Below are 25,485 nucleotides of genomic sequence, written 5' to 3'. Positions count from 1 at the left end.
TCTCTCCTACACAAGGCCACCACTTTAAAGACCAGGAGATGTAGCTGACCTACCTAATACATAGAAACAAAAACACAGAGTTATAAAACATGAGTAGAGAGAGGAATATGTCCCAAATGAAAAAGCAAGACAAAATCACAGCTAAATGAAATGGTAATAGGCAATATGCCTAATAAAAAATTGAAAGCAGTGGCATAAATATACTCACTGGACTTAAGAGTGGATGAACTCAGAACTTAAAAATATAAAAACCAGTCAGAGGTAAAGAATTCAATAACTGAAATAAAAAATACATTAGAGGCCATCAACAGCAGATTAGAGGATTCAAAAGAATATAGTCATCTGGAAGAGAGGGTAATCAAAAGCAACCAATCTAAATGGGGAAGAAAAAAAAATGAGAATAGGTTAAGGGACCTCAGTGACATCATCAAGCATAGTGACATTCACTTTATAGAGATCTCAGAGGGAGCAAAGAGAGAAGGAAACAGAAAACTTACTCTAGGGCAGAAGGAAATGGCAAGATGTATTCAAAGTACTGAAAGGAAAAAACCCTGCAAACCAAGAATACTCAATCCAGCAAGGTAGTCATTCAGAATAGGAGAAGAGATAAAGAGTTTCCCAGACAAAAGTTAAAGGAATTCATCACCATGAAACAAGACTTTTAAGAAATGTTTAAGGAATTTTTTAAGTGGAAAGAAGAAGCCATAACTAAAAGGAAATTACAAATGGAAAAAATTTGACAGGTAAAAACAAATATATAGTAAATGTAGTAGATTAATCACTTAATGGAGGTTAACACACAAAAGTAGCAAAATAGATTATATCTACAAAAATCAGTCTAGCGATCAATAAAAAAAGATGCAAAATCTATCATATACATAATATGGAGGGGGAGTAAAAATGTAGTCCTTTTAGAACTTAAGGGACCATCAACTTAATACAGACTGCTAAACACATAAGATGTTATATATGAACCCAAGTGTTACCATAAATAAAAAACCTACAGTAGATACAGATACACAAAAAATAAAGGAATCCAAGCATAACACTAAATAAAGCCATCAAACTACCAAGGAAGAGAGCAAGAGAACAAGAAAGGAACAGAAAAACTACAAAACAACCAGAAAACAGTTCAAAGAATCATGCTTACTTTAAATGTAAATGGACTAAATGCTCCAGTCAAAAGATATAGGGTGATGAAATGGATTTTAAAAAATCCAACTGTATGCTTCCAAGAGACTCACTTCAGACCTAAAGAAACATACAGACTGAAACTGAAGGGATGCAAACACATATACCAAAGCAAACAAAACACAACACACACACACACACACACACACACGCACACACACACACACACACCCGAGGTAGCCACAGTTATATCAGACAAAATAGACTTTAAAACAAAGACTGTAGCATGAGACAAAGAAGGGGACTACATAAAGGGATTGATCCTACATGAAAATACAATTGTAAATATCTGTGTGCCCCAAATAGCATCTCAACACATAAAGCAAATATTCACAGACCTAAAGGGAGTAATTGACAATAGTAATATCAGGGGACTTTAATACCCTACTTACATCAATGAATGGATAGGTTATCTAGACAGCAAGTCAATAAAGAAACAATGCTTTTGAATGATACATTGGACCAGATTGGCCTAACAGGTATATTCAGAGCATTATACTCAAAAACCAGTAAAATACGCATTATTTTCAAGTGCACATGGAACATTCTCCAGGATAGATCATGGTAGGCCACAAAACAAGTATATTAAAATCATATTAAGTATCTTTTCCAAACATAATGAAACTACAAATTCATTACAAAAAAAAATCTTGAAAAAACACAAAACAGATGGAGAAACAACAGTCTACTAAACAACCATTGGGTCAGTGAAGAAATCAAAGCAGAAATAAAAAAATACATAGACACAAGTGAAAATGACATTAAGATCCAAAATCTTCAGGACGTAGCAAAAGCAGCTTTAAGAGGGAAGGTAATACTGATACAGGCATACCTCAAGAAACAAAATTCTCAACCTAACTTACACTTAAAGGGGCCCGAAAAGAATAAATGAAGCCCAAAACTAGAACTAAGGAAATAAAAAAAAAAGTAGATCGCTCAAACTAAGAGCAGGTTCTTTGAAAAGGTAATTGATAAACCTTTAGCCAGACTTATCAAGAAGAAGAGAGGACTCCCAGTAAATAAAATCAGAAATGAAGGAGACACAACAAATACAAAGGATATAAGAGAATATTATGCAAAGTTATATGCAACAAATTGAAAAACCTAGAAGAAAGGGGTAAATTCCTGGAAACTTACAATCTTTCAAACTGAACCAGGAAGAAATAGAAAATTTGAACAGATCAATTACTAGTAATATAATTGAATCAACAATTAAAAAGAAAAACTAACACAAGTCCATGACTAGATGACTTAACATATGAATTCTATCAAGCATTTAAAGAAGAGTTAATACCTGTTTTTCTCAAACTATCCCCAAAAATAGAATAGGGAGGAAAACTTCCAAATTCATTCTACAAGGCCAGCATTAACCTGATAACAAAACCAGACAAAGATACAAAAACAAAGATACAAAAAACAAAAACAAAACACCAACTATAGGCCAGTATCTCTGATGAACATAGATCCAAAAATAATAAAGTAGTAGCAAACCAAATTCAACAATACATTAAAAAAAAAAAAAAACACTCAACATAATTAAGTAGGATTTATTCCAGGGATGCAAGGGTGGTTTACTACTCGCAAGTCAATCAGTGTGATAGGTCACATTAACAAGAGAAAGGACAAAAACCATATGATTATCTCAAAAGATGCAGAAAACGCATTTAACCAAATACAACATCCATTCATGATAAAAACTTTCAACTAAGTAGGTTTAGAGGGAATATACCTCAACATAATAAAGGTCACATATACAAACCCACAGCTAACATAGTACTCAATAGTGAAAAAGTGAGTACCTTTCCTCTAATATCACGAACAGGACAAGGATATCCACTCACCATTTTTATTCAATATAGTACTTGAAGTCCTAACTGTAGCAGTTGGACAAGAAAAAGAAAAGGCATTCAAATTGGTAAGGAAGAAGTAAAATTGTCATTATTTGTAGATGACATGATAGCATATATAGAAAACCCTAACGACTCCACCAAAAAACTCGTAATGAAGAAGCAGAAAGAAAATCCTGCAGCAAAAAGATACATACCTAGGAATAAATTTAACCAAGTGAAAGATACATACTCTGAAAACTGTAAGACATTGATGAAAGAGATGAAACATGATACAAAGAAATGGAATGATATACCATGCTCATGGGTTGGAAGAGTATTTTTAAAATGTCCATACCACCCAAAGCAATCTACAGATTGAATGTAAATCCTATCAAAATACCACTGGTATTTTTTATAGAAGTAGAACAATCCTAAAATTTGTATGAAAGCACAAAAGATTGCCAAAGCCATCATGATAAAGAATAAAACTGGAGGTATCACAATCCCACACTTCAAAATATACTACGAAGCTACACTAATCAAAACAGTGTGGAACTAGCACAAATAGACTTGGAGATAATGGAACAGACTCAAGAGCCCAGAAATAAATTCACAACTATATGGTCAGGTAATCAACAACAAAGGAGGCAAGAATATACACTGAGGAAAAGACAGTCTTTTCCATAAATAGTGTTGGGAAAATTGGACAGCTACTTGCAAAAAAGTGAAACTGGACCACTTTCTTAACACTATACACAAAAATAAACTCTAAATGGATTAAAGACCTAAATGTAAGACCTGAAACCATAAAACTCCTGAAAGAAAATACAGGCAGTTATCTCTTAGACATCACCCTTAGCAACATATTTATGGATAGGTCTCCTCAGGCAAGGGAAACTAAAGCAAAAATATACTAATAGGACTACACCAAGATAAAAAGGTTCTGTACAGCAAAGGAACCAACAGAACAAGAAGGCAGCCTACTGAATGGGAGGAGATATTTGCAAATGATAAATCCCCTAAGTGGTTAATAGCCAATACACATACACACACACACACACAAACTTGAATAGACATTTTTTCAAAGAAGACATACAGATGGCTAGACATGAAAAGATGCTCAACGTCACTAATCAAGGAAATGCTAATCAAAACCACAATGCGGTATTACTTTATACCTGTCAGAATGGCTAGTAGCAAACAGAAAAGAAATATCAAGTGTTGGCAAAGATGTGGAGAAAAGGGAATCCTAGTGCACTGTAGGCAGGAATGTAAGTTGGTGCAACCTACTGGGGTAAGCAGCATGGAAATTCCTCAAAAAAAAATTAAAAATAGAAATACCATATGATCCAGTAGTTCCACTGCTGGGTATTTATCCAAAGAAAATGAAAACACTAATTCCAAAAGATATATCCACCCCTGTGTTTACTGCAGCATTATTTACAATAGCCAAGATGTAGAAGCAACCCAAGTATCCATCAGTAGATGAATGGATAAAGAACGTGGGATAGATATACATGATGTATATTAGTCATAAAAAAGAATGAGATCTTGCCATTTGGGACAACATAGATGGACTCAATAAGGAAACATTGGCCTTAAATGACACATTAGACCAGATGGACTTAACAGATATGTACAGAACATTTCATCCAAAAGCAAAAGGATGTACATTCTTCTCAAGTGCACATGGAACATTCTCCAAGATAGATCATCTGTTAGGCCACAAAAGAAGTCTTAATAAATTTAAGAGGATTAAAATTGTGTCAAACATCTTTTCTCACCATAGGAGTATGAAACTGGACATCAATTATGAGAAGAAAACTGGAAAATCCACAAATATTTGGAGATTGAATGACATGCTACTGAACAACCAATAGGTCAAAGAAGAAATTAAAAGAGAAATTTAAAAAATGCCTTATGACAAATGAAACTGGAAACAAAACATACTAAAACTTAAGGGCAAAAGCACTTCTAGGAGGGAAGTTCATAGTGATAAATACCTACCTCGAGAAACAAGAAAAATCTCGAATAAACAAAATAACTTTACACTTAAAGGAATGAGAAAAAGAACAAAGCCCCAAGTTAGTAGAAGGAAGAGATTGGAGTGGAAATAGATGAGACTTTAGACAATAGAAAAAAAATCAATGAAATAGCTGGTTCTTTGAAAATATAAAATTGACTGACCTTTTGCCAGACTCATGGAGACAAAGACAGGACTCAAAATCTGAAAGGAAAGAGGAGACATTACAACTGATACCACAGAAATGCAAAGGATCCTAAGAGACTATTACGAACAGTTACACACACTGGACAACCTAGAAGAACTGGAAGAATTCCTAGAAACCCACAACCTACCAAGACTGAACTATGAAGAAACAGAAAATGTGAACAGACATTACTAGTAAGGAGATTGAATCAGTAATTGAGAAACTCCCAACAGACAGAAGCCAGGGACTATATACAACTTCAGTGATGAATTCTTTTGAACATTTAGAGAATTCATACCAATCCTTCTCCAACTTTTCCAAACAATAGAAAATGAAAGAACACTTTTTTTTTAATGTTTATTTGTTTTTGAGACAGAGCAATAGAGCAAGCAGGAGAGGAGCAGAGAGAGGGAGACAGAATCCTAAGCAGTCTCCATGCCTTCAGCACAGAGCCCAGTGCGGGGCTTGAATATTCGAATCATGAGATCATGACCTGAGCTGAAACCCAAAGTCAGATGCTTAAGTGATTGAGCTGCCCTGTCGCCCCAAGGAGAGAACACTTTTAAATTCATTTTACAAGGCCATGTTACAATGGCCTTGATACCAAAGACAAGGGCACCATAAGAAAAGCTGATGTTCCTGATAAACATAGGTGCAGAAATCTTCAACAAATCATTAAAAAAGTGAATTCAACAATACTGTTGACCCTGGAATAACATGGGTTTGAACTACACAGGTCCGCTTATATGCGAATTGTTTCAATTAATACAGTATAGTACTATAAACGTATTTTCTCTTCCTTGTGATTATTTTTAAAGCTTATTTATTTTGAGAGACCAAGCATGTGTGTCCAATTGGGGGAGGGGCAGAGAGAGGGAGAGAGAGAATTCCAAGCAGGCTCCTTCCTGTTAGCACAGAGCCCATCATGGGGCTTGATCCCACAAACCCTAAGATCATGACCTGAGCTGAAATCAAAAGTTGGACACTTAATAAGCCCAGGAGCCCCTTCCTTGTGATTTTTTAAAATAACATTTTCCTTTTTCTTACTTTACTGTAAGAGTATCGTATATAATATATATAACATACAAAATATATGTCAATTGTGTTATTAGGATTCTGGTTAACAATAGCCTATCAGTAGTTAAGTTTTGAGGGAGTCAAAAGCCATATATGGATTTTTTTTAATACATGGATTTTCAGCTGCCCAGGGGATCAATGCCCTGAATCTCTGTGTTGTTCAAGGGTCAACTGTACACTAAAGGTTCATATACTATAATCAGGTAGGATTTGTTCCAGGGATGCAGGGAAGGTTTAACATCTGCAAGGTAGTCAGTGTTGTACAACACATTACAAAATGAAGGATAACAATTCTATGGTTATCTCAGTAGATGCATAAAAAGCATTTGGCAAAATTCAACACCCATTTATGATAAAAATTCTTAAAGTGGATATAGAGGGTACTTTCCTCAACATAGTAAAGGCCATATAGGACAAGCCCACAGCCTAACATAATACTGAATGGTGAAAGCTGCAAGCCTTTCCCCAGAGCAGAGAATAAAACAGGGATGTCCATTTTCACCACTTCTATTCAATATAGTATTGAAAATCCTCACCAGAGCAATTAGGCAAGGGAAAAAAAAAGGCATCCTATTTCAAAGATGACACAGAATTATATATAGAAAAACCCTTAAGATTCCACCAAAAAGCATATTCAAGTTTTAGCATCAAAATCATTATAGCAAAAAACTATTGCACTTTATACACTAATAATGAACTGTCAGAAAGATAAAATAGTCCCTTTACAGTTGCATCAGAAAGAATACCTAAGAATAAATTTAACTGAGGTAGAAGACCTGTACAATGAAAACTGTAAGAATGAAGAAAGAAATTAAAGGATACAAATAAATGGAAAGATATACCATGCCCATGGATTGGGATAATTAATGTTGTTAAAGTGTTCATATTACCCTAAGCAATCCCCAGATTCACTGCAACCCCCATAAAAATTCCAATGGTATTTTTCACAGTAGAATAAATAATCCTAAGATTTGTGTGGAACCACAAAAGACCCCAGATAGCCAAAGAAATCCTGAGAAAGAAGAAGAAGGCAGGAGGCATCACACTTTTTTTTTTTTTTAGGTTTAGTCATTTGTTTTGACAGACAGAGAGTGGGAGAGCAGGAGAATCCCAAGCAGGCTCCACAGTGCCATCATGGAGCCCGATGCGGGGCTCAGACTCACAAACTATGATATCATGACTTGAGCTGAAACCAAGAGTCATATGCTCAAGCAACTGAGCCACCCAGGTGCCCCACACTCCTTGCTTTTAAACTAAATTACAAAACTATAGCAGATCAAAACAGTATGGTTTTGGCATAGAAACAGACATATTTATCAGTGGGACAGAATAGAGAATCCAAAAATAAGTCCATACATACATGGTCAGTTTACAACAAAGGAGCCAAGAATATACAAGGGAAAGGATGGTCTCTTCAATAAATGATGTTGGGAAAACTGGACAGTCACATGCAAAAGAGTGAAAGTGGACTACTTTTTTTAACTCAAAATGGTTTGAAGACTGGAGCCTAGGACCTGAAACCATGAAGATCCTAGAAGAAAACATAGGAGGTAAGTTCCTTGACATAGGTCTTGGCAGTGACTTTTTGAATCTGTCTCCATAAACAAAGGCAACAAAAGGAAAAATAAGTAAGAGGGATTACTTCAGAGGTGCCCGGGTGGCTCAGATGGTTAAGCATTTGAGTCTCGATCTTATCTTAGGTCTTCATCTCAGGGTCATGAGTTCAAGCCCTGCATTGGGCTCCACACTGGGCTTGAAGCCTACTTAGAAGAAGAGGAATAACTTCAAACCAAAAAGCTTCTGGACAGTAAAGGAAATAAGATAAGAAGGCAACTTACTGAATGGGAGAAAATGTTTGCAAATAATATTTGCTAAGGGGTTAATATCCAGAATATATAAAGAACTCAGATAATTCAATAGCAAAACAACAACCAGTTCCATTTAAAAAATGGGCAGAAGATCCTAATAGACATTTTTCCAAAGATAACATACAGATGGCCAACAGGTATATGAAAAGATGCTCTACGTCACTAATAATCAGAGAAATGCAGATGAAAACCACAATGAAGTATCACCTCACAACTGTCAGAATGGCTGTTATCAAAAATATAAGAAATAACGTGTCGGCAGAGATGTGGAGTACACTCTGGTCAAAATGTGTATTGGTGTAGCCACTATGGAAAACAGTATGGAGGTTCCTCAAAAAATTAAAGTAGAACTACCAGATGACGCAGCAATTCCACTTCTGGGTATTTTCCCAAAGAAAATGAATATACTAACTTGAAAAGATATAAATGATCCCCATGTTCATTGCAGCATTATTTACAATAATCAAGATATAGAAGCAACTGTTACATGAATGGATAAAGACAACATATTTATACAATGGAATATTTCAGCCATAAAGAATGAAATCTTGCTTGCCATTTACAACATGGATGGAACTCAAGGGCATTATGCTAAGTTAAACAAGTCAGAGAAAGACAAATACCTTATGATCTCACTTCTATGTGAAATCTAAAAACAAAAAACAAAAAAAACAACAAAAAAAACAACAAACCAAACCAACAACAAAAAATCCAAGCTCATAGATAACAGAAAAGAAATTGATAGTTACCAGAGGTGAGGGATGGGGGGTGGGCAAAATGGGTGAAGGGGATCAAAAAGTAGAAACTTGCAGTTAGTAAGTCATTGGGATACAATTTGAGCATGTTGACTACAGTTAATAATACTGTATTGTATGTTTAAAAGTTGCTAAGAGAAATCAGAAGTTCTCACCACAGGAAAAAAAATTAAACTATGTTACGTATGGTGATGGATATTAATTAGACTTATTGTGGTGATCATTTCACAGTACGAATATTGAATTATGTTGTGCAGCTGAAAATAATATGTGCCAGTTATACCTCAAAAAAATCCCACAAAGAATGCATGGTCCCCTTTTCCACACATTGGCCCATGCACTCCCAGGCTCTTCCTTATACTGTCTCATGGAAGCCAGCATGGACTATGACCTGAAAACTCTTGAGTACAGAGACCAGTGTCCCTTTTCCTTATATAGATAGGTTTGTGCTTGCTTCCCAACTTTTCAAACATTATATTGTTTAAAGATGCATATGTGCATATATGTGGTCTAGAGAGGCAAGCAAAAAGACAGTACAGAATTCAGGATAATGGCTATTTCTAGGGGGAAATACGGGGTTTGTGAGTGGGAAGATACAGGAAACTCCTAGCAGGGCTCCCACACATGGCCGTTTAGGTCGTTCACTGCAGAACTCTAGGGGAAGCCGTATATATACATAAAGTCTGGCTCCTCCAGTACTAGAGAGAATCCATTTTTTTACCTGAGGGCTGGGTACAGGCATTCATATTCTTCTCTAAAAAGAATATTATTTCTCTACAGAACAATACATACCTTACTGATTACAATAGGAGTTGGCAAACTTTTCCTATAAAAGGCCAGATATAAATATGTTAGGCATTATTGCACAGAAGTTCTGCATCCCAACTACTTAACTCTGCTGTTAAGTGTACAAGCAGTTACAGATGATATATAAATGAGTGGGTGTGTCTGTGTTCCAAGAAAACTATTTACAAAACCAACTAGCTGGATTTGGCTTGGGGCTGCAGTACGCCGAACCCCAGATTACACAGTTAAACCTTTAAAAGAAAAAAAAAACAACTATCTGTGGTTTGTCTAGTGGATTCAGAGTAGAGCCTGGAACAAAGGATTCACTGGAGGTATAGTAGGAAGGTCATTAATGTCGTTTCCTGCAATCCATGTTTTTTTAAGTAAGTTATGACTGAAAATGTTGGATCTGACTTTGTCCAACTATAACGTAAGACATTGAGAGAAAGTTGCTGCTCAAACTTGGATTTAAGGAAACCATTTTCATCAAAATGATCCAGACTAATTCTTCATTAAAAGCAACAAACCCAATAACCGTATCACCTGTTGTTAGCTGATCACTACCAGATGTCAGACATGATGGCCAGAAACTTCACACGTTATTTTCCTCACAGCAGTTCTTCAGAGTGGGTTTGTTTGGGGTTTTTTGGTATCCATTTTGCAACCAAGAAAGGCTGACTTTTCCAAGGTCACAAAGCTAATAAAGCTGAGATTTGAGCCATAGTTGTCCAGCTTCAAAGTTCAGTCTGTTTTCTATAGCACACTGTCTCTATAGAAGGCTTTCTGTTTTAATGTCGCCAAAATCAATTTGGTTTTAGATTGTCTTCGCAGTTTTACTGACTTAGAAGAACTCGATGAGACAGAGTTATATATGTGCCACAAATGCAAAAAGAAACAAAAATCCACTAAAAAGTTTTGGATTCAGAAACTACCCAAGGTAAGCATGGAGTTTCAAATTATGCAATTTTGAGGGGAAAAATGTTTATGATTGATGAGAAGACAAATTATTTTTCTAACTTTAGCCTATGTGATCTATTCTATATTGGTCTCTAGAGTTTTCACCAAGAGGTAAATAAACCCTTTGAGAATGTATAATTAATGTGTCCTGATCACAATTTCCAGTATGTGGAGAGGATGGTTTCCTATCACACCATTGCTAAGCAGCCAGCTGGGTGTCCTACAATTCAGTGCAACTCTGACACTGTCAAAGCCGGTGATAGTGATCAGATTCCACAGGTTCAGGGCTCAGTCCCATAAGACTACCTCTGCTTCAGAAGTCCAGCAAATGCAGCTTGTTACTTTATGCTTCTGCCCAACAGGCTAGACATGTATATGAGGAGATGCATAGGGCAGGGTCCTGAACAGAGGAGCTTCTGTCCTTGTGGAGTTTGGGCCTGGCACAGTAGCACTTTGAAGTGTTCTGGTTCCCCATCTGGAAGCTCTCCAAACCTCTCCTTTAGGATTTTTATGGAGCCTTCATTACATAGGCATGGCTGATTAAGTCATTGGCTGTTGGCAGTTGTTCAACTTTCAGCCCCTCTGCCCTACCTGGAGAGTTGGGTTGGGGAGACTGAAAGTTCCAATTCTGTAATTACATGATTGGACCCCTGGCAATCACGCCTGATCCTTTGAGGCAGTCAACAAGTTACCTTATTGGCATAACAAAGACACCTATATGGCCATCCCTTTGGAAATTCTAACAGTTTAGGAGCTGTGTGGAAATACATATATAATATATATACACTATATAAGTCTAATTAAATATATAACATTATATAAAGTATATATAATTATTTTAGAAAATACATAGTGTATATAATATATATATGTATATAATATATATATATGTATATAACATATATATATGTGTATATTAGGTCTTAACCCCCTTTCCATACAGCTCCTAAACCCTTAGCATATATATTTTCTAGTTTTTATTTCCAGTCAGTTAACTACAGTGTTGTATTAATTTCAGGTGTTATATTTATTATAAATCACAATATCATAATAAGGTATGTGGAAGAAAGTACTATCAAGGTTCAAAAAAAAAAAAAAAAAAAAAAGAACTGATAGGCCACCTAAAATATTACTGAGAGGTATTAGTACCAAGTAGCTAATTTTACTGAAAGGGAAATTAGGTGTTTTTGTTTTGTTTTGTTTTTTTTTACAATCTTTGTCCTTATCTCTCATCCAGGTACTATGCTTACATCTGAAACGATTTCACTGGACTGCATATTTAAGAAACAAAGTTGATACCTATGTAGAATTTCCATTGAGAGGCCTAGACATGAAATGCTACTTACTAGAGGTATGGTAAATTAATTACCTTTGCTAGGAGGTGCTAAGATGGCTTTTCATTAAAATTAAGTCTTCACATTGATAGGAGCTAGGGTGTCACTGACCCCTGCTCCTAACTCAGTCCTGGATGTCTTCTCCCTTGTTCTATAGCCTGAGAACAGTGGCCCAGAGAGCTGCCTGTATGACCTTGCTGCTGTGGTGGTGCACCATGGTTCTGGGTAAGTGTGTCAGTGGCTTTTCTTATGGTTGGTTTTCGAAAAGCACAGCAAAGGGGCACCTTGGTGGCTCAGTCAGTTAAGCTTCCAGCCTCAGCTCAGGTCATAATCTCACAGTTTGTGGGTTCGAGCCCCACGTCAGGGTGTATGCTGACAGCTCAGAGCCTGGAGCCTGCTTCTGATTCTGTGTCTCCCTTTCTCTCTGCCCCTTCCCCACTCACACTCTGTCTCTGTCTCAAAAAATAAGTAAACGCTAAAAAAAATAAATAAATAAAAAGCACAGCGAAGACCTGCAATTTTGCACCACTCTTGATTATTCTCCGTCAACTCCTTAAAAATGGTTTCAGAGGGGCGCCTGGGTGGCGCAGTCGGTTAAGCGTCCGACTTAAGCCAGGTCACCATCTCGCGGTCCGTGAGTTCGAGCCCCGCGTCAGGCTCTGGGCTGATGGCTCAGAGCCTGGAGCCTGTTTCCGATTCTGTGTCTCCCTCTCTCTTTGCCCCTCCCCCATTCATGCTCTGTCTCTCTCTCTCCCAAAAATAAATAAACGTTGAAAAAAAAAAATTAAAAAAAAATGGTTTCAGATACATAACACAGGTGAGGTAGAACTTTCTTTCAGTCGTGGTGTCAAAGAATGTTCTGGAGAGGATGTTGTGAAGTTAGAAGAAAAGGCACATGAAAGCAAAATGGAGAAGGGTTCATTTGAGCTCAGCATTGAGAACCTATTTGTCCACAAAATCCTCAGTAGGCTTTACTCCAAAGTTGTTTATTTCCTTTGCCATTTGACTTTTAAATTGGGGGAAAATGGGAAATTATTTGGAGTAACTTACTTCATATCATCTGTTTAAAGATTTTTTTATTTTATTGAATAATTTTTTTCTGGTAATTTTGTTATTAGTTTATGCTTTGATTCCTTGAGAATGGCTATTTTACTTTTAAACATGGACAAACCCCTATCCGTGTTGAGAACCCTTTTCCCTCAGAACTTTGTAGACATTGCTCCCTTGACTTCATCATTCCAGGGCCAAGTCCACTACAGGTCTGATTCTCATCTCTTTATAGGCAACCTTTTTTTACTTACTGGAAGGTTGTAGGATCCTCTCTCTTCGGATTTAAGAAATTATAGTAGATGTATTCCTGGCTTAGTAGTTGATAGGGACACTCTTTGGTGTCCTCAGCTCATGGAAATATTGTTTGTTCCACCCCATTCTCTCCCTGTTATATGTGTGGCAATCCCTCCATATCTGCAAAGATACGTTCCAAGACTCCCAAGTGGATGCTTACAATCATAGTAACAAATCCTATATATACACTTTATTTTTTCATGTACATACAGACATACCTAGATAGCTTAATTTATAAACAATTATAATATTAATTATAATTGTGACAGTGTTAGGCTTCTCTTGACCTTTGGACAATATATTAGAAAGCATCATCTCTTGGACCGCAGCTGACTGTGGTAAACTGAACCATGGAAAGGGAAACTGAGGACAAGGGGTGACTATTATATAGTGAATTTTCTGGTCCTTTTCCACATTTTAACCGTTGTTTAATGATTTCCATCTCTGTTTTTTAAGACTGCCATGGCCTATTTTTCCAAATCACCAATTTGGATTTTATCTGTACCCAAATTGAAGATGACATTTTTAATACCATGGCAATCCATTTTTCTGGTAACTCCTTTTCCTAACAAACATTTTTGTTTTATGGTTGCGCTGTCTTTTTTAAACCATTGGTATTAATAAGAATTTTTAAAGCTCTTTGGTTTTCTGCATTAAATTTGTTAGTGGTTAAGTGCTTGTTCTTCCCAGTACTTTTCTTTCATACTATGTCCCCACCGCTGCCCCCCCAAGGGTTTGATGATTTGGGGCTATTTAGAATCCTAATAGATGATGAGATTATTATTGATAAATGGTAAGGGTTTCTCTAGCATTTACGAAAAGTGTCTGTTCTACCTGAGGCTTTTCTCTCACCTGGGAGGGCTGACTATAGGGCTGACTGTATGGCTGAGTGGGTGGGTCATGCTGAAAGAGAAAAGCCCTTTCCTGGAGGCAGATTACTTTCTTAAGCTCAGGTTTTTTCCAAGGTTGTGATGGAAATCTGTTCCTCACTTTTCCATGTGTCCATAAGCCTAGACGCATGCTTGTTAGGTTGAGCTCCTTGACCCCTTTGGTGTTTCCATTAACCCAGTGCTATGTGAACACTGCTTTTAGGTGATGTAGAACATCTTCAGTTCCTGCTCATTCAATGGCCCTCTTCCCTCTATTTCCAATGCCTGCACATTCATTGTTACTTCCTTGAGTTTTGAGGAACATACACACGAGTTTAGTCCGCCATCTTAAACCACAAGTCCCTAGGGCTTATTCTTTATTACAGTATTTATAATTTATTGCATATCTAACAGATTATATGATTGCGCAGATCCTTCTGTTATTTCTGTAGTCCTTTTCTTTCATTTTTTTTTACGTTTCCTTATAGGGTCGGTTCTGGACATTATACAGCATATGCAACTCATGAAGGTCGCTGGTTCCATTTCAATGACAGTACTGTAACGCTGACTGATGAAGACACCGTTGTGAAGGCAAAGGCCTACATCCTTTTTTATGTGGAACGTCAGGCCAAAGCTGGATCAGATAAACTTTAATACCTCCTTTAAATCATTATTTGTCAACTATACCGGACAAACATTTCCAGTTTTCCGTAAATACTTGATCCGAGATTTAATTTCATTATGCACTTTTCAATTTCCTATTTTTGGTTTAGTTTTGTCAATGGTAGTGACATATTAAACATGGGCACCAACTAATTTTTTTTTTTAGTTCTACCAGAAAACCTCAGCAGATACTTTGATTTGCTGCTTTAGTTGTAATAATTGTTTTTGTATGTAGTTTCAAGAACTTAGTTCTATTTGACTTTTTTTATATTAATGTTTTCAATTCTCACTTTGAGGCACATTTACATCAATGCTTTGTTACTGTCACATGCTGAAAGCAAGATATGTTCCTGATTGCGAAGAGCAGAACTGCCTGCTGCCTTTCACAGCTGTAATGGGAGATCAGGTGGACTCGAAATCCAGGATCATGTGCGCACATCATTTGTGGCCCACAAGATTTCAGTGACTGTCAGTAATCGTTCTTTTCGATTGTAAGAGGTAACTGGGAGAGCATCATTAAGTAGACCAGGTGATTGCTGCTCTTGGTATCTCTCAAGGCTGCTGCTTATCAGCACTGATTAAATAAATTTGTTGGATCACTTGTACCTGTACTGCAAATTCAAGAATTAGTCCTTTGAAGTTTTATTTTGTTTCGGGGTTATTTTTTGCTTGCGTGTGTTTTCATGGAGAGAAGAGTACAGAAAAGTCCAGATACATTTAGTGTTTAAAAATGTCTGTGACTCAGCTACACGGTATAGATACTGTCAGGTGAGGAGACCACAGCTTGTTTGCCTTTAGAACCAAACTCTAGTTCCCCCACTGTCTGTGGTGCTGGATGGAAGGAACTACCTGTCCACTTTTGCCTTATTTCTTGCTTGGCCATCTCAAGTTGAGATGCTGACCTCCAGAGCTGATTTGACCATCACCTACACTTCCCAGAAGGAAATTTGAGTCTTTGCTACTTTGGGTTTTAACAACTCCCACTGGCCTATCCTGATAGCAGAGCAAGCTGAAAATATTCTCACTGTGAACAGAGTTTCTATTCTTGAGTTTAGCAGTCTTGGTTTTAAAACTGTGTTCAAGAAACATAGGTACAGGCTCCATTAAGATTTAACTCAAATTGAAATTTGGAACCAGAATTCCATCTAAGAAAGGTATTTGTGATTTCTGCAAGTGTTCCAGGTTAGTTTGTTGATTTGGGGGTGGGGTGGGGGGCAGTGGCAGCACTGATGAAGGAATCAGAGAAAGGGACTCCCAGAGAGGGTTGCACCTTAGGACTAGGCACTGTTTTCAGGTTCATCTCTCATTCCAGCCTTTATTTTCTTCTCAAGTGTCTACAAGTCACAAGGGGCAGAATGTATTTCATATTAAGCCAACCTACCAGACTTTTTGGTAATCTTGTTTTTTTCTATTAAAAGAAAAAACTGTCAAGTTTTAAGTGCATGAATGTAAAATAAAGTCTAACAGCTGTCCTCAGGGTGGATATTTGAAGTTGCAAGAGAAGATGTGGCTCCATTTCAGTATTAGCTAGGTGTATCTCCTATTCTCTCAGAGCAAAAATCAGCTGCTCAACACTTTAACATGGCCAGGAGAAAACTGCAATTGTGTCTAAACTTGTACTATCCACTATGGTGGTCACCAGTTATATGTGGTTAAATTTTAATTAAAATTAAATTTAGGGGCGCGTGGGTGGCTCAGAAGGTTAAATGTTCAACTTTGGCTCAGGTCATGATCTCTTGGTTCCTGAGTTCGAGCCCCACATTAGATTCTGTGCTGACAGCTCAGAGCCTGGAGCCTGCTTCGGATTCTGTATCTCCTCTCTCTCTGCCCCTCCCACCCCCCCCCCCCCGAAAAATAAACATTATATATTTTTTTCAATTAAATTTCAAACTCACTTCTTTGGTCACACAAACCACATTCCAAGTGCTCAGCAGCCACGTGTGGCATAGGACTGCTTAGGTCTAGGGCAGTTCTCTTAGATAGCAGTGGTCTAAATTTTCACTCCAGAGAAAAAAGCTTTGCCTTTATGTTTAGGTCTGACACCTTAGAAACAGAGTCTAGAAGATAATTAAGAGGGCAACATATATTTTAAATAGTTTACACTTCTAAATTACATTAGGTTGAACCATAGGAAGTTTGTGGTATTTGCCTTTTTGATCTACAAAAGTGAAAGTTTCACATAATTTGACCTAATATATTAATATATTAACACCACATGTAATTGAACTTGGAATGTGCATCTTCTTTGATTTTTGTTCAGTATCTCCTATGAATTCAGGCTCTTTTACTGAGATGGTATATAGCTGTGACTTCTAACATTTGCACTTAGATTATTCCCTCTTAATGGGCAGCTGTTATGACTTCAACAATAAAGCCTTGGGCAGTGTTGATGTTGGTGGAGAAAAACTGTCTTTTCGTACCAAAAGGAACTTAGTGACAGCCAGACTGCTTTGCTGGGGGAAGGTGGTCCTTAGACAGGTAACATCATTGGCTTAAGAGATGGACACATTTCCTCTTTGAATTTTTAGAGTATTTTTAGTGCTTGATTTTACTTAAGCAGAATGTTTGAATGGTGTTATGAAGGAAGGCTGTTTGGAAAAGTGATTGGATCCATTTGAACTGTGCATTTGAACACCAGTGATGTAAATGTGCCTATTCGTATTTACAAAATTTAACTGTGTAGCCTTATCACACCTATTTTAAAAGCTGATCTTTGTGTGCTCTTCAGGGCTTTCCCCTTGTGCCATGTCGTCTGTGTGTGTGTGTGGCTTCTCGCGCAGAGAGCTTATGCTGAGGCGGTGCCTCATGCTGTCACACCTCTCCCCTGGAACAAGAAAACTTCCTCAGAAGTCCTCCCACACAGGTGGGTGATAGAAACAGTTTGTGGCAACACAAATCTCTCTCCATGGTGGAGAAACCTTTGCTTATCCACTGTATTCTACTCAGTGTCTAGTGATGACAAATGTAATAGAATTAAACCAGTGAAGTGTACAGGCCCCGGTCAAGTGTTAAATGTGTATCTCACCTGGGGAACCTACTCAGCAGCTTGGTTCTGCAGTTGGGGACATCTTTATTTCTTAACAGCCAAACCTCTTTCATTGGTTTAGTGTACATAAGTCTATTTAGATACGCTTCTCCCACTTCGGCCCCCAGCGTCCCCTAAACTGCCTCATGTACCCTGTGGCTCAAGTGGCCTCTTCACTCAGGCCCTGAAAAGGCTCGTGAGCAGTCTGTTTCTGCGGCCAGGGCACCGGTCCCAGGGGACTGGGGTGTAGCCACAGGAACGGGCTGCGGTGCAGGAAGAGGCAGCCACGTGGTGGGTCATGCTGGAGGGCAAGGTCTCCGCATCGCCTCGCAGGCCTGAGCATGATGGACTCCAGAGCGCCCTGCCCTCCGCCGGTGCTGGTTGTGTCTGATGTGACCGTTTGCCGCGAAAGCCTCGTTTGTGTGATGCGAGAGGATTAACTGTGCAAGTGACTAATTTCATTTATGTTGTAATCACATCCCTTTTCTGCTTCACCAACCTGAACTGTTTTATGGATGAACGTATCATTAAATTTCTGGTCTCTTTCCTCTTGGCTATTATTTCTGAGCTCCTTTCAGGGGAGCCAATGACGTAATGGTGCATTTGCTCCAGCCATGGGCCTTGTCAGTCAGTCAGCAGTTTGCTTCTCAACCCTCCCTATCTGGGGCCGCCAGAGTACAGAGGCCGGGATGGAGTGACCTGCAGGGACGGGTAATGGCGGGAAGGGACACCCTGGCACCTGCAGTCAGGTGCTGGAGGAGCACCCGTGTGCATCAGAGCCAAGTGAGATCACCCTGCCTCTCCTGGCACAGCTCGTCTTATCAAGTGCTGTCTGCTTGTCTCCTTCAGAGCTAGACCCCACCCTGAGGAACTGGCTTTTGGGCTCTGAGCAAAGGATGTTTCTTGGTCACCTTTTAAATAAAGTAAGACAGGCAAATAAAGTGCCACTGTTAAGAAATAAACATTCTGGTTTTCAGTAAGCTCCTATATATATATATATATATATATATATATATATATATACACGACCCCTCTGCCCCCATGGTCCCTGGAGAATGAAAACACAAGAACCATCCCCCTCTCCCCCGTCCACATCCCTCCTTTTTCCCTCTTACTTATTGGTCTGCTCCTGTCAGTCTTCCACCTTTGGAGACAGAGGTGCCGGAAGCGCACATGGTTTTGCCTCCAGCTCCCATAGGCAGCTGTGCTGGTCAGAGGCTTACAGGCCAACTGGGAGCAGCAGTTGTCAACAGCACCCTGGCGGTCCAGACCCTCCCTGCAGGCGCGCTTGCCTCCATGGGCCCACCCCCTGTTCTGGGATATTCCTCCCCTCCCCCAGGCTCTGAACGTTGGTCCTGCCAGCCTGGAACTGTTCCAGCAGGGCCTCAGGACTCTGTGGACGCCACAACAGACCACAAGTACTTGCCAGTGGCCAACCTTTTAAAAAGTTCAAAGAACCACCTATTTCTAAGAGGTCAGCCCTCTGAAAAGTACTGGTTTGGAAAGGAACTGGGAGGGAAAGTGGAGATCGTAAGGCTTTCTATTAAAACCCAGCCAAGCATACCGTTAGACTGGCTAAGTGCAACCAGAGCCAAAGAGGGGCTGTGGCTGTCAGCTGTACTTGTGAACCATTAAAATGGTTAGTCTGGAACATTAGCTGTGACTAGTGACCCTTCCCTTGAGAAATGCTTCTTTTAGCTGTCTCTTGGTGTATGTTTTTAAGAAAAGTCACCCCTTCCACTTCGCCTTGGCCCTGCTGGGGTAACCAAGCACACGGGACCGCTAAGTCTGGTGTCTCAGAGGTTTCCTTAGCTGAATTATGGTTTGTTTTGTTTGGGGTTTATTTCCCAGAGAGAGTGGTGGGCTCCAGGGGGGGCAGAGAGAAGGGGACAGAGGATCCGAAGTGGGCTCTGTGCCAACAGCAGCGAGCCTAGTGCAGGGTTCGAACTCATAAACTGTGAGATCATGACCTGAGCCGAAGTCAGACAGTCAACTGACTGAGCCACCCAGGCGCCCCTGCATCATGCTTATTTCAAAGGCAAAGCTGCACCAGGAATGACTAAGCCTTAGTCTGCATTCATCTGCATTATAGCCACACAACTGGACACCTAGTATCCCCTTATGTCCAATTCCAATCAAATGGGAGAATGAACAAAGCTAACTTACTTAGATGGTGTTCCCTGGAGCAGAGAAATATCTGGTCCATGCCTCATGAGGCAGCATGCAGCCTTTGGCCTCTTCCCTCAAACAAACTAACAGAGGGGCATACAATGCCGGTAATTCACAATAGCAGAATACAGTAGGATCCGGGATGGTAGAATCCGGGATGGGAGTGGGAGTGGAGTATTAGAAAATAGATCCACGTACTGAGAAATCTAAATTACGTCAGGAAAGGAGAACTTAAGGGATGATGCCTCCAGGCAGCCTGCCTAGGCTCAGGGGCCCGGTTATGAAGGCATTCACAAAGAGGATGGTGTGTGGCTGGCTTAAAGGGCAAGCTTAGGCTAAAATACTTAGAATTGTTTCAGGCAGTTTTGTACTAAGAGCTACCTCATCCATCCTGACATTTTGGGAAATACAGACGAGATACAGCAGGGCTCTTAGCCGGAAAAATAGTAAGATGTAAAGCCAAGTAAACTGAAGCTTAAAAGGTTCCACAAATACACACAGAAGAACCTTGACAGCTAAGCTACTTGAGGGGAAGCTTTGCGAAACAACTCAAGGTAAAAACAGCCAGCTGGGAGGCCAAGGCAGTCCAGTCACCTGGTGGAGGGTAGCAGGATTTGAAGGTGGTCCAGCCTGGCCTGCAAAACTCACAGGAAAGGGGGCATTACCCATGGCTTCACCTTCCCCCTCTGCACACAGAACTGTCACCCTTAGCTCTCTAGACAACAGGCTGCTTCCTACTAAGTCAAACAGAAGACTCCTATTGATACACTAGAAAATGAAAACATACAATTTATAATTAGGGTCTCTCCCAGTGAGCGGAGACTGCAGGCCTAGACAGGTGGTCTGGCCGTCCACCCTCCAATGAAAGTGCCTTGCGAAGAGCCAAGAGAGCTCTCTGCTAAGCACCACTGTCAGCTAAAAGGGAAAGAAATCCCTTTTAAGGAAGCTATTTAACTTCAATAGCCTGCTTTTCTGCCAGGATTTTCAATTCCTCTGAACATAAGCCGAACCACAGACTGCTACACGTATGTCTGGATCTTGGCTTCCCCCCCGCCCCGTTCTCAGAGCTTCAGCACCAGTTGTTAGCCAAAAATAAACACCATTCCTCAACCATATATGTCCACCAGCCCAGAGCGGGGGAGGAGGAGCAGGAGGTAGGGCAGGTCCCCGGGCTCCGGCCACACACTGTGGCTGCTGCACGCCATGCATCTCACCCAGCTCAACCGGGAGTGCCTGCTGCACCTCTTCTCCTTCCTGGACAAGGACAGCAGGAAGAACCTTGCCAGGACCTGCCCCCAGCTCCAGGACGTGTTTGAGGACCCCACACTCTGGCCCCTGCTGCACTTTCACTCCCTCGTAGAACTCAAGAAGGACAACTTCCTGCTGAGCCCAGCCCTCAGGAGCCTCTCCATCTGCTGGTACTCTAGTCGCGTGCAGGTGTGCAGTATTGAGGACTGGCTCAAGAGCGCCTTCCAGAGGACCATCTGCAGCCGGCATGAGAGTCTGGTCAATGATTTCCTCTTCCAGGTGTGCGACAGGTAGGCCACCTCCTGAGCAGAGCTGGCTTTGGTGGGGTCTGGATTCTAGAGCTCTAGGAGACTTCTGGGGGACAGGGAAGCAGAAACCACAAGACCAAGATAGCTCCATTTGGGGGAGAATCTAACTAGGCCCAAGGCAGAATGTCCCGGCCTGTCCACAGCACAGTCCCCAGAGGATGAGGAGTACAGTCGTGGGGATTCTCCTCCTCTTAGCCTCACAGGTCCTGGAGCTGCTTCTGCCACAAGGAGGAAGCATTCGGGCAGCTGTCCGCCCTGGCAGCCATTAAGACCTCAGGGGGTCTGGCTGGGCCTCTATTTTCAAGGTCAGGCCCTGGGAAAGGTTCTTAGACTCAGCTATTAGCTTCCGCCTCCACTCTTCCCCTAGCAAACAAACTCCAAGGTTTGTGACATGCAACTAAGGAAGGAGAGCAAGGGTGCTCTGGGTTAGTCGAACCAAACCAGACTGCAGGGGGAGGAGGGGTGGTGGTATTGAAGAATGGTTTCCTCATTAGAAATTTACTAATCTCACTGTACCCCTAGGGAAGGGTGTTTTGGCCTATTTTTACAAATGAGCAAATCAAAGCCTGAGAGATCATGTGATTTGCCCATAGCCTAGGATTACTGGATTTTAGGAAAAAAAAAAAAAAATGCAAGACATCCAGTTAAATTTGAATTTTAGACGAAATTAATTTAAATGTTTATTCATTTTTTGAGAGAGCGAGCTAGCGAGCATGAATGGGGGACGGGCAGAGAGACAGGGAGACACAGAATGCGAAGCAGGCTCCAGGCTCTGAGCTGTGAGCACAGAGCCCGACGCGGGGCTGGAACTCAGGAACCACGAGATCATGACCCGAGCCAGTCGGAAGCTCAGCTGACTGAGCCACCCAGGCTGCCCCTAATTTTCTGATGTAAGTATGCCCAAATACATCCTGTACTCATCCGTCAAGCCTACCATGGGTAGAGGCTGAGCCACAGGCAGCCCTCCATGGTCTCACCCTCCTGCCTAAGGTAGCCCACACAAGCAGACTTCCGCTGCCAGCCTCTCTCTCAGCCTGTATTCACCAGTCCTGTCCTGACTTTGAGGAAGAGCACTCTTGGTTGGTAACACACTAGGCTCCGCCAGTTTGCTGCCACCCAGGTTTAAAAGCTGCTGTTTACTGGCAGCATGACAGGAATGAAAGCAAACAGTGTGGTGGCCCCGCCCTGCCTTTTTTTTAAGGCAGCAGGAAGAAAAGCCCATCTTGGCTAGGCCCTGCCGGGATGAGGCCATCTTGATGGGTTTAACAAGGCCCGGAAATCAGACTGGAGTGACATATACGGGAGGGTCACGCCTGCTCTCAAGTTGTTCCATTCTTGCTGTAAGAGAGCTGACAAGGTACGGATTAGGCCCCTCGTGGCACCATGTGGGTGCAGCAAGGGGCCCCAGTGACACAAAAAGAACAAAGGGCTTGGTGGTCAGGGTTCCGTGCGGAGTCTCCCAGCTCTGCTCCTGTCCAACCATGGGAGCCCAGCCCAAACATTTACACTCTTTCAACCTACTTTCTTGATCTTTAAAATGGGATAAGTCACCTTTCTCACAGTCTGAGAGGATTAAATGACACAGTAGCACTGGCACACAGTGGATACTAATATCCACCAAATCTGGTTCTTTAAGCAATCGGCTCTTGGCAGGGAGAGACGGGAAAACAGGGAAGGATGGCAGGGAAGGAGTCTGCTTTCTCTGTTTTGTTCCTACAAGCAAGATTATTCTAAAGGTTCTTACAACAAAAGGGACCACTCACCATCTTTGTGGCTTAAACACCTAATCATCATAACCACCCTGAAGGGAATAATTTCTCCCGCTTGACAGATAAGGAGGACTAGCACAGCTCAGGCATTTGTCCTTGGTCAGAGCGCAAATAAGTTACAGGCAAGTTACCTGAGCCCTCATTCACACAACAGGGTGTAGACAGAGGATTGGATATGAAGACTAAAGAAGCCATGTGAACTTGGGGAGGTGGAATGGGCTCAGCGCCTGAAATGAGGTGGTGCCCAGTCTGGTACAGTCAGGAGGTTAAGGGAGAAGCTTATCGGGAAAGGGAAAGCCCCAGTCTAGACGCCAGCTCCTTCTGGCTACAGGGAGCCAAGGCCCCTGCCCACGAGACCGGTCCTTCTTGACTGCAAAGCTGTCTGGTTCTGTGTGCTCCCAGAAAAAGTGAGTTACAATTGCCTACAAAAGGCCCTAAGGCTCTTTACACCCCCCATCTCAATCTTCACTACAACCCCACCGGTAGGCATTATTCCCTCCCTGCTGTGCCTGCCCCACTTCCCCCAAGAAACTAAAGCTCAGTGAGTGGTTTAGCAAAGGTCACACCGCAAATAAGCCAAATCTAACTTATGCTCAAGATTCTTCTCAGCAGCAGGTGCTGGTTAGGTTGGGGCAGAGGAGCCTCCAAACTGTGTAGAAGTGGCCCTGACTATACCCACTTCACTCTGGTTCCTGACCTTTTCTAGGCTGGCATCCCAGTGGGCATGCAATAACTGTCTCAGTTAACTGAGCTGAAACCCGGGCTCTAGAACCCAGAGCCAGGCATACTGGAAGAAACGTCCCAACCCCAGATTCACGGGTTGAACGTGCCTGTCTCTAAGCCACCCTACAGGAAACCCTTGTTCCCACCTGACCATCCTCCCAGGAGCATCAAGGCCTAAGTTTGAAGCTAGACTCGATTGGTCACCCAGCATCTCTTCTCTCACCCCAAAGCAAACAAGTCCGGAGAGAACCCAAGAACATACAGAGTTGTCCACCTACAGCAGGACCAGGGGCGGCTCACGAGGCTGAAAGCCACACAGATTAAAGTTTGGTGGAATGGAGAGGCAGAAAGTAGGGGAAATGGGACAGAAGCCTTGGTTTTGATCCTGGCCGCGTCATCGCAGGCCAAGTTCCTTAAACTTGCTGAGTCCCTTTCCCTGTTTCCGTGCCCACAATATGCAGAGAGTCCCAGCGTTGTTAGGGGGCAACCTGGCCTGGGAGCTCCAGGACCGGGCGCGGCCCAGGGCAGACGCAAATCGCGACCCCGCGGGCCCCTCCCGGGGTCATACGATCTCTCCGCAGGTGCCCCAACCTCGAGTCCGTCACGCTTTCAGGATGCGGCCATGTCACCGACGACTGCCTCGTGCGCCTACTGCGCTGCTGCCAGCACTTGCGTGCGCTGCGCCTGGAGAACTGCGCGCGCGTCACCAACCGCACGCTTGCTGCTGTGGCGACGCACGGGCGCGCGCTGCAGACCCTGCACGTGGACTTTTGCCGCAACGTGAGCGCGGCCGGCCTGCGCCGCCTGAGCGCCGCGTGCCCGCGCCTGGCGCTGCGAGCCGAGCACAGCGCGACGATGATCCCCGACCAGCTCCCCAGGGCGCCCGGCACTGCCCTTCGTAAGCTACTGCCGCGCTAGGCAGACGGCGCCGAGGCACGACACGCGGCCAAGGGCCGCCGGGCGGAAGGAGCAACCTGGTTTCCAACCACAGCCCCTCCACCTCCCAGAGCGTTGTCAAACCTCTGAAGCTCAGTTTCCCTGTCTGCAAAATTGGGACACTAATGCCTACCTCACATTAATGACGGTTTTACGCACAGGAGTGCAAGATTAACCGGATGCTGGGAAAACACTCGGATAGTTCTCACTAAACACCAGCACATTTCCCGACGCCCTTCTGCCCCAGGTCCTCAACCACACACTGCCTGCAGCAGCGGGACAGGCCTGCACCACGCATGGACTACAATCCCCGTCGGGGGCCGAAATACCCGCACGGGGAGGCGTGGCCACCGGGAGCTCGCCGGCATCGCGCAAGCGCCCTGGGAACGGGGGTGGGGCGACCTCCGCAGCCGGCACTGCGTCT

The 25,485-nt window shown here is 41.9% G+C and overlaps 2 protein-coding genes and 1 long non-coding RNA gene across 7 annotated transcripts in view; 2 read left to right on the top strand and 1 right to left on the bottom strand.

Annotated features, from left to right (window-relative positions):
* USP3 (ubiquitin specific peptidase 3) overlaps positions 1 to 16,356 on the top strand; it is a 104,292-nt gene extending 87,936 nt beyond the window's left edge. For all 5 annotated transcript variants that reach the window (XM_030317976.2, XM_030317974.2, XM_030317975.2 and 2 more), the window contains 4 exons: positions 10,535 to 10,653; positions 11,911 to 12,024; positions 12,165 to 12,232; positions 14,709 to 16,356. In XM_030317976.2, coding sequence (XP_030173836.1) covers positions 10,535 to 10,653; positions 11,911 to 12,024; positions 12,165 to 12,232; positions 14,709 to 14,874 — 467 coding nt within the window. In that variant the 3' untranslated portion in view covers positions 14,875 to 16,356. The remainder of the gene's footprint in view (positions 1 to 10,534; positions 10,654 to 11,910; positions 12,025 to 12,164; positions 12,233 to 14,708) is intronic.
* The window catches only part of LOC115515832, a 52,679-nt gene that overhangs the window by 25,419 nt on the left and 1,775 nt on the right, over positions 1 to 25,485 (bottom strand). The gene's annotated exons all lie outside the window — the stretch shown is intronic.
* On the top strand, positions 19,880 to 25,043 carry FBXL22 (F-box and leucine rich repeat protein 22). The gene is made up of 2 exons (XM_030317979.1): positions 19,880 to 21,615; positions 24,707 to 25,043. Exons 1-2 carry the CDS (start codon positions 21,281 to 21,283, stop codon positions 25,041 to 25,043), a joined length of 672 nt encoding a protein of 223 aa, XP_030173839.1. The 5' UTR covers positions 19,880 to 21,280.

The sequence above is a fragment of the Lynx canadensis genome, chromosome B3 (assembly GCF_007474595.2).
Source record: "Lynx canadensis isolate LIC74 chromosome B3, mLynCan4.pri.v2, whole genome shotgun sequence".
NCBI lineage: Eukaryota > Metazoa > Chordata > Mammalia > Carnivora > Felidae > Lynx > Lynx canadensis.
The sequence above is the reverse complement of the archived record's forward strand: the minus strand, read 5'-3'. Positions and strand labels throughout refer to the sequence as shown.

What these genes read in the sequence shown, in the direction of transcription:
- FBXL22 (XM_030317979.1), top strand. Translation starts at nt 21,281, where the DNA reads ATGCATCTCACCCAGCTCAACCGGGAGTGCCTGCTGCACCTCTTCTCC. An exon ending in CTCTTCCAGGTGTGCGACAG is followed by an intron (nt 21,616 to 24,706) that starts GTAGGCCACCTC and finishes ATCTCTCCGCAG; the next exon opens with GTGCCCCAACCTCGAGTCCG.